Source organism: Nematolebias whitei, chromosome 11 (assembly GCF_014905685.2).
Source record: "Nematolebias whitei isolate Nwh7 chromosome 11, NemWhi1, whole genome shotgun sequence".
Classification (NCBI taxonomy): domain Eukaryota; kingdom Metazoa; phylum Chordata; class Actinopteri; order Cyprinodontiformes; family Rivulidae; genus Nematolebias; species Nematolebias whitei.
In genome coordinates this window covers 18,211,138-18,224,269 of record NC_056508.1, presented here as the reverse complement: position 1 = coordinate 18,224,269, position 13,132 = coordinate 18,211,138, and the positions used below count along the sequence as shown (strand labels likewise).

Below are 13,132 nucleotides of genomic sequence, written 5' to 3'. Positions count from 1 at the left end.
AAAGCATTGTAAACCCTTCCCACACTTGCAATATTCTAAACACTGTTTCTAAACTCTAAAGAACGCAGAATGCCATGACTTCAGCTCTCTGACATCTGCCAGCACTCTCGGCCACGCCCACTTCTCTGCATCAGAGCGGAGATATGACACCTGCAGGAGGAAGCTTCTGCAGTGTGGGCTGCACACAGGTGCAGCAGGTGATAAATAATTTAAAATTCATTTAAAATAAAAATTCCATGCCAATCGTGCAGCTCATCCATCAGTCAGACAGTTGTGTGTCATGTCCAATCTTACTTTGAAAAACTGCGATAGAGCGAGTCCGCGAAAAACGAACTGCGAAGTAGCGAGGTACTATATCTATATATTTACAGCTGCCACAGCCAACTGAATATGAGAATCCCAAAAAAGGTTATAACTCGTCAATTTTACAGATATTAAGAGAATATTTGTCGTGGTAGAAGCTGAGGGTGATTACTAGCAGCTCTATACAGTATTCAAAAAAATTTTTTGCTTAAAAGTTTGGCGTTACCTGTTGCTGTCAACCCTGTTTCTGCAGAAAATGTGATGAACTACTAGACAAATATTAATAAAACTTCCATTACAGGTATTGTGTTACCGGTTACAGGCATTGTGCTAAAACTTGTAGTTGCTGAGAGTCATTCCCAGCAGATACTCTGAGATCATTGTTGGCATGTGACATCATTTACAAGGTTTGACCTCAACGACTAACTCTTTTTCTCATCAAAATACAGCTGTTCATGAGAGGAATGCTAGGCCTTTAATTTGCTCATAAATTTGCCACAGAATTAAAAAAAAATCTTCATTTACAGAATCTCAGCAGATTAAAATTAAGCCCAGATTTACTGTATGGTTAAAAAGCGCCTGTCACAAAGCCAGTTCCAATTTCAGCTTTCATCTATCTGCGTTCATTATCCACTCGCAGCACTAAATTAGAAGCTAACTCTTACTGATGCTTATTTTTGTGGGGGGATAATTCTCCAAGTGTAAAATTCAGGGACGGGAGTTTTTTAAAGCACACAAGGTGATTTAGTAAAGTTTGTGCTCACAAGTCATTCCCAGTTTCAACTTTATTTTCTGCCAAGAAAAAAAACGCATCCTCGTTTTTTTCTGCACCAAGCATGCAAAGGTGCTGCCCAGCTCTAAAGAGAGGAGAACATGTGTCTCCATTTCTGCAAATGTTCTGTATTTGAAATGCAAAAAGGTGTTACCAGAACATCTGCCAGCTCAGGTGATTCTCAATTTAGGACAGTGTAAGAAAAAAAAAACCAACTAACTGGAATTTAACAAAAAGGAGTTTGTTCAGCAAATCCTGAGACAAAAGCTGCAGCTCTTTGTTTTTGTTTTTTGTCTGTGTGTGTGTGAGAATATGCTATAATTTATGCCATTTTCATTTGATTTGTGGAGCGCAGAGAATCTTACTAAATGGTGAGGATGCAGTGATGCACTGCAGGTTTGTATTGACTCGCCTCCTGGAGTATTACCTGTGTAGAGACAGGCTTTTATTTATTCAGGCATTAAAGAAGCTTTAGATACGTACTCTGTTTGATCCTGAAACATATAAAACCTGAGAATTACTGAGCTGAAAAGTGAAATTGATTTATGAGAATGGAGGAATTGCATTTCCTGCATTATGAATGCTTATTGCAGAAGAACATGCTGAAATACAGCTGAAATTAGCAAAACAACAAAACAAAACAAAAATGCTGAAATGTAGCTGAAGTAAAAGAACAAGCCTAAATTAGCAGAAGAAAGCAGAAAAACAGATATTGCTGAATTAGGTTTAAATAGGTATAAATGAGCACAAAAATTAGGAAATTAGCGAAAAAAAGCTGAAATTAGCAAAAAAACAGCTGAAAATAGCTGAAAAGGCAGAAAGAAGCTTAAACTAGGAAGTGGAAAGAGCTAAAATTAACTAAAAAGTGTGGACTTACACAAAAAGCATAACAAGCTGAAATTAGCAGAAATAAGTTAATTTGTCTGAAAGTAGCAGAAATTTCCAAGAAAAACTTGAATTTATCTTAAAACTGCTGAAATGAGCTAAAAATGCTAAAAAGCTAGCTGAAAAAATTAGAACAAACTTAAACTAGCAGAAGAAAGCAGAATGAACATGTTTGCCCAATTAGATTGAAATATGCAGAAATGAGCACAAAAAAGTGAAAATTATCTGAAAAAAGCTAAAATTAAGAGAAAAAAAAACAGCTAAAACATAGTTAAAAAGAAGAAAGAAGCTTAAATTACCAGAAGGAAGTGCAGAGAGCACATTTTTTGCTGAATTAGGCTTAAAAAAGTTGAATTGAGTGCAAAACATGAGGGATTAGCCGAAAAAGCTAAAATTAGCATGAAAACAGCTAAATAGTAGCTGAAATAGCAGAAAAAGTTGAAATAAGCTGAATGGAACATAACAAGCTGAAAATAGCAGAAAGGTGTTAGAAGAAGCACAAAAATGTAGCTAGCCAAAAGAATCTGAAAGGAGCACAAATCAGCTGAAAAAACAACTGAAATTAGCTGAAAGTAGCTGAAAAAAGTTTAAATTTTCACAAGGAAGCTGAAAGAAGCTGAAGCAGAACAAAATGTGAAAGGAGTAGTAAATGGTTGTAAACAGATCTAAAGATCTGAATGATGTAAAATGAGCTCAATTCATTTTCTATGAGAACAAAAATGTCAGAAAGGCTAAATATTTCAAAAAAGCTAAAGTTGCACCAATACCAAAAGTCATAGCAGGATTGTCCTGAAAGAGTTGAACTTGTTGAAATAGCACAAAAATTATGGAACGAGAAAGATGCAGAAAAATGTACAGACGAAAAATGGATCACAATAGTTTGACTGCTTCATTAGCGTTCACACTAATATCAGAGTAGACCAGAAACAACTGTGTTTGTTTTAGTGCGAGACAACAAACACGTCTCAATACTGGAATCTGTTTCATGGCTCTGAAACCTGAGCTTTATATATTTAGGAACAAGCTGCAGCTTGTTGTTGTTTATATTCAACCCAACAAGTCAACCTACTGTATGTTTTCAGAGGGTATAAACATTTTTGAAATATTGGCTGAAAAGTTTTATTTATTTTTTGTTTTAAATTAATGAAGCATTGTTTCAAGGAGCTGTAGAGGTACCAACAAATCCCTTTATGTCTGTATGTGTTTCTGCATGCAACCATTTCCTGTGAAATGTTGAGACCAAGGACAGGCATGGCTAGCAGCAGCATTGTAGGTAAGAATGAGAGAGACCCACCTTGCCTAGCTGCAGGTCGGAAATGGAGCAGGCGTCGATAAAAGCCTGAGCGATGACAGACAGACAGGCGTCCATGTGATCCGTCTTATCGATGTCAAACACAAACTGAGGGTTCTTCAGGATGTTCACCCAGAAACGCAGCGGTAAACTGCACAGACAGGGTGAGGCATAAATGACTCGCACAGTGACGGCTGACCAGAGACTTCTGTCGTAACATTTATTTAACTACCTATTAGTTTTCCAGATGTGCAGGGTGTCTGGGTCGGTGATGCCCCGTTTGTCAGCCTGCTCCTCGAGGAAGTCAAAAAAGTATTTCACAGCTAGAGGCGGGCGGTCCGGAGGAATGCTGAGGATGGCCTGAAACAGGTCATCTAAGAACTTCTGAAGAGTTCCCTGCAGAGGAAACCAACACAAACAAATCAGGCCTAGTTTTGATGAGATGCAGGAGTTTCTGTGCAGTTCCTGAAAACTCTTGACAGGAAGATGAACGGTGTTTAGACTTGACGCTGTTGTGAAGACAACACGAGCAGCCTCCTGTTTCTGGTTACCTTCGTGGACAGCAGGCGTGTCAGATAGATCTCTGGCAGAACTTTCTTGCGGTGGCTGTGTCTGTGGGACTTCTTGGTCTCTATTAGCTCATCATGAGGTAGAACCTGGAGGGTCAAAGGTCAATGTTACTGCACACAGGTCAAAGCGATGAACCCTAGCATGAGTTTAAGTAAAGTTCCTGCTGTTTCTGCTGGATGAGGATTATGCACGTGACCTACATACATCATCAGCATATTGTAAAACTCTTTGTAACAAACAGCATTTAGGAAGTGGGAGATTTGCAGGGTTTCTATGAGCTCGTTAGTGTCACTGACTTTCTCATACAGGTCCAAACTGAGACGGGGAGAAGAAAGGAGCAAAATCCACCTACTGTGCTCCAGGTTTGTCCAGAACTGTCCTGCAAAACTAACTATTCACCCGGCAAATTGTATTCCAGGAAACTCATTATTCTAAAGTCAAAAGGGCCCGTATCTCAGCTGACGTTTATGAAGGAGCTTAAGCAGCATTAGTGCTGTCATGTCCTCTCAGCAGCTTTCCTCCTCACCTCCTTTCACCCCCCCCAGTCTCAATTCATCAGGCCTGCTCTGAGCTGACTTGCTGTGGCACACAGGAAAAGCTCTGCTAATGCATTAAAGAATAGGAAACAAACTCACCAAGTGCACATATTTCTCTGTATCCAAATCTTTAACTGAAAATAGACCAAAAAATATATATAGCATTAAACACTGTGTAATTAGAGCTGAGACAAAGAGGAAAAGGAGGTGGGAGGAGGATGCTCCAAGAGTGATGGTGAGGAAAAGAAAAAGATTGACAGGAGAGCAAAGGAGATAGGGTGCAAAGGAGAAAGAGATTAGGACGGACTGAGAGCCTGAAGGAGACGAGAGCTGCCTGAGAGAATGAAAGAGAAAGATTACGAGTGAAAGGAGGGAGAAAAGAGGAAGATTAGGGGAGACAGACACACAAAGTCTGCGACTGGTTGTGGAGCCGCTGTAATGAGATGGTAATTCTCGGCCAACGCTGGGAACAAAAGCAATGGAGCTAGCTGGTTTATATATAGATCTAAACACAAACATTCTCATGCACACATGCACAAACGGAAAGGAGTGTGAGGACGACTGTCGACTCATGTTCCAACAGGAGTACAAACACAAGCCCGAAAGGCAAATTTGGAAAAATTGTCGTGAATGCCGCAGTTACAACAAAAGACGAGCATATGTACAGATATACACACAGTGCAAGTGTATTCTCATTATAGCCCACTCTGCCAGGGACGCTTCGGTCCAGCAGGCCACAGTCCAGACCCTCAGCACTGATCACAGGCAGCCAGGACACTGTTTCATATTAGCCAGGGAGCACTATAAGCTCATAACACCCTCACCACCCAAAACCCCCCTTGACGCTTTGAAGCAGCAGCCAGGTTTGGGGCTCTCCAGCCTGTTTTTGGCACGGTGTGAATGAGCGAAGCAGCTCTGATGGACGCTGTCCGAGCAGAAACCAGTTCTGCCGGTGCTGATTATGTAAGGTGGATCCTTGACGGCAAACAGGAGCCCATTAAAGGTTGAGTGTAAACTCATCTGTCAACAGTCACAGCTGGGTTGGTGCTGGACAACGAGCCAACTCGTGTCACATTTTTCCCCATGAGCTGACACCCACTAATGGAATACATCTACAACATGGAAAGGAGAGCTTTGGTCATTATCCTGAGTCTGTGTTGGGATTTATTGGAGGCAGGTGGATATTTCAGGGCTGCTTGAATGTATATGTGAGCAGATTGAGTTCTTGTGGTGTTTCCTGTCACTGTGGGTGCGTGCATGTTTGGGTGAAGGTGCATGACAAAGCGGCATAGGGTGGGCGCGTCTGAAAAACACTTACCTCTATTCAAGGTGTTTTCTTTCATGTCTTTCATGCTCATGGCCATCGATGCTCCCTCTGGGACCTGAGAAAAAGGAGCGGAGGAAGGAAGAGGAAGGGAAGAAAGGTGGGGGACACCAAAGGACACTGGGGTTAAAGGTGAGCTTCAGTGCACCAAAACATTGTCTTTATTGCATTCCTCGAGGGGGGAGTTCTGCTCAGTGTGTGTGTGACTGCTGGTGGCTAGTTTGCAGGGGTCTAACTCGGCTCATTACAGTCAACCTGCGGTGAAATGGATTGAACAGCCTCGCCAGTGAACCCAGACTGTTGGTACACGCTTCGGCTCGCTGCTTTCACAGCTCTGTTCCAGAAGCTCCACAAAAATCAAAACTCCACAGGGTACTTAACAGGTAACAGGTCAAAGGTCAAGAGTCACAGCATGTTTGTTTACTCACACATAAATCAGGGCAGACAAGCAAACAGACATCAACAATGTTGATGGCAGAGCGCCCAAATTTAGATGCTTTGTCTATGTTTTAATACTACATATATGTACATATATATTTATATATAAGTATATTTACCATATTTTTTCGGCCTATAAGTCAGTTTTTTGCTTAATTTGCGTGTCCTGCAATTTATTTATGAATTTTTCTCATATTTCTAAAACATTTATTGGCTGAGATATGACCGTTTTCATTCATTCTGACTGAAAATATTGGACACTACCATTTTCAGCCGCTAGATGGCACTCGAGTAGTATGGCATGCCGTTGTGTCATGTAATAGATAAAAGTGGCTATTAATGACACAATCGGCTTGCCATAGTGGCCACCTTTGTCCAGCTCGCTTGGAGCAACCGTCAAATCAGCTTCATTTCATTGCGCCGCCCCATCAAATGCAGCTAATTTGATCATTAAAGTTCATTTATTAAGTAAAAGTTCAACTGAGACACACCTTTACTATAAAGTCAAGCAAACAAATAATTGTGTTTAGGTGGTTAGCTTGTTAAATTACGAAGAACTGCACAGCGAGTCGTCCCTCTGTGCGCTTCTACTTCCACGTATCGGGTTTTGAAATACAGCTGATTTGACCATCAAAGTGCATTTATTAAGGAAAAGTTAGACTGAGACACACCTTTGCTATTATTTTAAGCAAACAAATAATTATTTTCAAGTGTTAATCTTGTTAAATTCTTGTTAAAGTCCTCCTGTGCACGCTCCCTTGGCCGCCATTTGGCAGCCAATCAATTTTTGGCACAACATCAACCCACATTTCCGGGTTGTCAGCGGTGACGCGGAACAAACGCGACGCGGAACAAACGCGACGCGGAACAAACGCGACGCAAAATAGATGCGACGTGTATGGCGAAGCGACATATTATGGGTTTTTCCATTTTATTAGACATTTTTGAACTGATGCCACTTATAGGGCGGTGCAACACATACAGCCAAAAATACGGTACATATTTATATTTGGTCAGATTTTACACATAAGACCTCCAGTGTTAATTCCAGGAGTGTTGTCGTAAATGACTCTCAGCCAACACCCTGTCAAATTTTAACTCATTATCTTCAAAATAGTCAAAGTACAGTAAAGCCATTTTTTGTGTTGGCTAAGGTTGATTAGCTATGGCAGCCATCTTGTTCTGGGTTGACTCCAGAAGTTAAAGTAAAGCAAAGTAAAGTGCTATGTGTTGTCATCATTGTTCCCATGCAATGATGAAATTGGTTTTCTGCATCTAACCCATCACACCTGAGATGCACCCAGGTGGAGCAGTGGGCAGCTGTAGGCGCCCGGGGAGCAATTAGAGATTAGATGTCTTGCGCAGAGACACCATGACATGTGGGAATGGCTGGGGATCGAACCTGGGACTTTCGTGTCCTGAGTCGGCTGCCCTGCTTCTACCTCATGTCAGTCAGTTGTAGCTGCAGATTCAGTGGTTCCATTCTGAGTTTCCGTACAATTTAACCAGTGGCTCGTGAGATATTTTGCTAACTTTCAGATAAAAGTACATACAAACTAAGAGGAAAACATTTTCACCTGCCTTTCACCTTTGAGTGGCAGGCAATAAAAATTAATTGAAAATCGTCATATTGACATAAAGTACAAAATCAGATAATTTTAAAGATATTTTTGGCTAATTAATAAAACAAAGCTTTGGTTGGGCAAAGCTTAGCATTTTTTAGGCTCGGAAACCATTTTCTAAATATGTCCAAATATAACAGTCATTAAACCTGGGAAATAATCTTCAGATCTGTCTAAAATTAATTTAATCATTAGTCACAGCCTGATATTTAGAGCTGCTCTGTGCTTCTATCATTTAATACACAAAATACTCCCTCACAAAACCAGTAAAACATGTAAATGAGAGGTGTCTCTGCTCAGAGCCATTAGTACAGCAGATACTCATTTTGAGTAGTTTACAATTCACATTTTGTTTAGTAAAGGTCCCGCCTTTTGCAAAATCACAAAAAGATTAGTAATAATAGCTTGACTAATTATGTAAAATAAAATTTGGGTTTACGTCTTTTCCAGTCAGACTGGACATCCTCAACTCTCAGATCACACAAGATCTTTAATGAATCTCTGACATGTGAGGCAGTGGGCAACAGGCATTACTTCAACAACTACTTTTTCATTTATCATGTAGCTCATATATATCTCCTAAAAATATATTTTGCTTGAAAAAAAAACAAAAAAAACATCAGACCATTTTTCACAAACAAAAAGACATTTGCAGTCAGACTCATTAAGTTTGCAGAGTAACTTCAAACATCTTACATTAATGAGATTCAGAACTCCAACAGTTAATTGGATAAAATAATCCCCCTCCAACACACACACTCACACACACACATGGAAGTGTGTGTTTGTAGTAGCGTTTGTTCAATGGTTGACCTTCACTGTGTAAAATGATTTACATACAGTATGTGCCGAGTTTGTTTTTACTTTATCTGCGGGAAATAAAGGAGAATTTATCTCTGAGGAACTTCAGATTTAACAAGTCACAACTACAACTTCCTGAGAGCCATTTGCAGTGAAGTGAGGAACACAACAAAACATGAAGGTCAGGTTTAATTTCCCAGGGTTCATAGCAGGTAGTCGGGAGCAGGAAACGCCCTCTTTACATCAAGTATGCTGCCCTTTAAACATGAACTTTTACAAAACCTGTGGGCACTTTTCACGTCCTGTGAGGCTGAATAAACTCTGAAAACATAACTCTGAGCTTAAAATGTTGTGAAAATCATTTACAAGATCAATCAACGAGAACCTAACCCAAAAAAGACTCGACCAGGATTTATCAACAATCTTCTAGAGCAGTCGTCTTCAGTTAAAATTCAATGAGGCTTGCTTAATTTTTAATTTCTGTTTTTATACTCCATGGATCACAAGCAAATTAATTAAATACATTTATAATTATTTTATAACAAGTACACATTTATTTCTACACACAGGACCGGGCCATCCCACGGTAAATAAAGGCTATCGTAATGTCAATCAGTGTTGCTCCTAAAGGTTTGAGAAAAAGATTGCAAGTAAATTTAACTACAGTTCCATATAGGACAGGGGCCAGCAACCTGCGGCTCTGGGGTCACATGTGGCTCTTTGGTTCCTCTGCAGCAGCTCTTTCAGGCTTTGACCAAATCTAAAATAAAACTGACTTTTATTTAAGTTACTGTCAACAATAAAAAAATAAGCAGATTTTCTGTCATTTTCAAATACAAACCGGATTCCAAAAAAGTTGGGACACTAAACAAATTGTGAATAAAAACTGAATGCAATGATGTGGAGATGGCAAATGTCAACATTTTATTCGTAGTATAACATAGATGACAGATCAAAAGTTTAATCTGAGTAAATGTAACATTTTAAAGGAAAAATATGTTGATTCAAAATTTCACAGTGTCAACAAATCCCAAAAAAGTTGGGACAAGTAGCAATAAGTGGCTGGAAAAAGGAAATTGAGCATATAACTAACAGCTGGAAGACCAATTAACACTAATTAGGTCAATTGACAACATGATTGGGTATAAAAAGAGCTTCTCAGAGTGCCAGTGTCTCTCAGAAGCCAAGATGGTAAGAGGATCACCAATTCCACCATTGTTGCGCAGAAAGATAGTGCAGCAATACCAGAATGGTGTTACCCAGCGTAAAATAGCAAAGACTTTTAAGTTATCATCATCAACCGTGCATAACATCATCAAAAGATTCAGAGAATCTGGAACAATTGCTGTGCGTAAGAGTCAAGGCTGTAAAACCCTACTGGATGCTCGTGATCTCCGGGCCCTTAAACGTCACTGCACCTCAAACAGGAATGCCACTGTCAAGAAAATAACAGAATGGGCTCAGGAATACTTCCAGAAAGCATTGTCAGTGAACACAATCCACCGTGCCATCCGCCGTTGCCAGCTGAAACTCTACAGTGCAAAGAGGAAGCCATTTCTAAGCAAGCTCCACAAGCTCAGATGTTTGCTCTGGGCCAGGGGTCATTTAAAATGGAGTGTGGCAAAATGGAAGACTTTTCTGTGGTCAGATGAGTTACGATTTGAAGTTCTTTATGGAACACTGGGACGTCATGTCATCCGGACCAGAGAGGATAAGGATAGCCCAAGTTGTTATCAACGCTCCGTTCAGAAGCCTGCATCACTGATGGTATGGGGTTGCATGAGCGCTTGTGGCATGGGCAGCTTGCATGTCTGGAAAGGCACCATTAATGCAGAGAACTATGTTCAGGTTCTAGAACAACATATGCTCCCATCTAGACGTCATCTCTTTCAGGGAAGACCCTGCATTTTTCAACACGATAATGCCAGACCACATTCTGCAGCAATCACAACATCATGGCTACGTAGGAGAAGGATCCGGGTACTGAAATGTCCAGCCTGCAGTCCAGATCTTTCACCTATAGAGAACATTTGGCGCATCATAAAGAGGAAGGTGCGACAAAGAAGGCCCAAGACGATTGAACAGTTAGAGGCCTGTATTAGACATGAATGGGAGAGCATTCCTATTTCTAAACTTGAGAAACTGGTCTCCTCTGTCCCCAGACATCTGTTGAGTGTTGTAAAAAGAAGAGGGGATGCCACACAGTGGTAAAAATGGACTTGTCCCAACTTTTTTGGGATTTGTTGACGCCATGAAATTTGGAAATAACAGATTTTTCCCTTAAAATGATACATTCTCTCAGTTTAAATTTTTGATCTGTGATTTGTGTTCTATTCTGAATAAAAGATTAGATGCTGGCACCTCCACATCATTGCATTCAGTTTTTATTCACAATTTGTTTAGTGTCCCAACTTTTTTGGAATCTGGTTTGTATGTGAAGAATAGTACAAATACATGGCATTAAACATGTGGACTACATCACGCTAATAGTTTGTTAGCCACTTTAAGATGACTTCGTGTCTCTCAGCGCCTTTCTCTCAAAACCACCAGAATGTTTTGGAATATCTTTAAGACAAGTTACTGAGAAGGAATATGAAGAGTAACTTTGATAGCACTAAGAATAAAACATAAAAAACAAAGTCAAAGTAAACTACAGTATTTATTTTTCTTTAAAAATGTATTTGGATACCCAACAAACTGGCCTAATTTTATACTGTCTTTAACTTTATGTTTTAAGTAGGAAACTTAATTCTTAAACAATTACGAGAACTCACATAAACCTGCAGAGTTAAGTTTTAATTTTTATTAAATTGTTAATAATTATGTAAAAATATTAATAGTTAGACATTTTTCATTTTATAAAATCACCCCCACTGGTCATTAAAGCCATCTCCAACAAACTTGTGGTCCATGGGCCACCAGTTGATGGTAAGCTGTTGTAGCAGGTTTTGCAGCTCTGGACATCATATAATTAGTAAGCAAAGTGGCATAAATGGCTCTTTTTATTGCAAAGGTTAGATCCCTGATATAGGACTCGTTTGGGTCTGGATATGGACCAGGGTCTGTTACTTGGGGACCCCTGCTCTAGAGCTTCGGCAGCAAATCATCCGTGGAAAAAAAGCTGCAAACAGTGTTATAAAAACACCCGTGACCTGCCAGTGACACCATTTACATGGAGGTCTGACCTTCAACACCCCTACTGCTCATTTAACACCACACACATACTCACACACACACACACACACACACACACACACACACCTGGTAATGGAAGACCGTGTTGAGTTTCTTTCGACCGTCCTCCATCACCGAGGAGTTGTCCAGGTCCTGCAGAAGCTTGCTGTTGCTGCCCGAGTCAAACCACTCTACAGGGGAGAAAATGAAGAGAGAAGGTGTTGGACGATTTCTTCTCAGATTTGGAGAAGAACAGACGAGACGAGCGGCAGCCGGGCTCTAACTCTGCCATGACCCGTGGAAATATTCCCAGGCCATTAATCAAATCAGCTCTGCAGGCTGCGCAGCCTCTGAAAGCAATAACTCTTTGTGATTATGACTGTACACTCTCCTCAAATGCATTCTGTCATTTATTATATTGCAGCCGCAGGTTAGTTGGGCTTCATGAGAAGAATTGACCTTTTGCAAAAGAGATTACTGTGTCTCAGAGGTTCGGGGATGGGGAGAGGATGAAAATAATCAGAGAAAACGTGTCCGTACCAAGGTCCACATCCTCTGCTCGAGGCCACTGGGAGAAAGGCAGATTTTTATAAAAGGCTTCGATTATTTTTTCTTTGACTTGGCAGATGGTGTCAGTATTCATGACTCTGACTGACAGAGAGTCCATGCCACAGCCCTGGAAGGACACGTTGATGTTCTGTAGAAGCAAAGTATGACACGGTTAAAAAGAAGCTTCGTGAAGCTGGTTTTAACTCAACCTGCACGTTTCACACTGATTGAGGATATTAAAGGTGATCTGGGAGAGTGTGAGGTGTCCGACCTGTGGCTTGGCCTCTACGTTCTCCCGCAGCAGCCACTCCTCGTTGAGGGTGTAGCGGGCCTTCCCCGTGATGGCGTCTATGGAGCCCTTGTTGATCTGCTGCTTGATTGCACAAAGCAGCAGGAAAAAAGGCTCACCCACCGTTTCCTGCAGAACAAGAAACTATTTAACCGGCATTCCTTGAAGGGAAACATACACGCCAGAGTTTTAGACTAAGACCATGTCATGCTAAGAAGAGAGGTTGTAGGCAAGCCTCGTAAATGACTTCATGCAACACTGTGATCTCCTGCGTGGTCTGTCGGTGCTTGAGGTATGTGTTAGGTAAGAGTCCCTGCAACAACAACAACAACTTTTACATCAATAAATGTAAAATTGTCTGTTACTGCCATTTTTATGTTGGCTAAAGTCAGTTAGCTGTGGTTTTCACTGGAACAGATGTACGGTAGTCCCTTGTTTATCGTGGGGGATCCGTACCCTGAAGACCTGCAATATGTGAAAAACCGAGAAGTAGGAACAGTAGTAGATGTAGTAAGTAGTAGTTTATTTTATATTATATTATATATATATATATATAGTCTTAGTCTAAAACTCTGGCG

At 40.6% G+C, this 13,132-nt stretch overlaps 1 protein-coding gene across 1 annotated transcript in view; it reads right to left on the bottom strand.

The window, feature by feature from the left end:
* The window catches only part of plxnd1 (plexin D1), a 115,668-nt gene that overhangs the window by 6,151 nt on the left and 96,385 nt on the right, over positions 1-13,132 (bottom strand). The window contains exons 26-33 of the mRNA XM_037684712.1: positions 12,537-12,683; positions 12,257-12,413; positions 11,804-11,907; positions 5,676-5,739; positions 4,457-4,491; positions 3,803-3,907; positions 3,484-3,647; positions 3,255-3,402 (exon numbers count right to left, since the gene is read on the bottom strand). Of these exons, the coding sequence (XP_037540640.1) occupies positions 3,255-3,402; positions 3,484-3,647; positions 3,803-3,907; positions 4,457-4,491; positions 5,676-5,739; positions 11,804-11,907; positions 12,257-12,413; positions 12,537-12,683 (924 nt within the window). The remainder of the gene's footprint in view (positions 1-3,254; positions 3,403-3,483; positions 3,648-3,802; positions 3,908-4,456; positions 4,492-5,675; positions 5,740-11,803; positions 11,908-12,256; positions 12,414-12,536; positions 12,684-13,132) is intronic.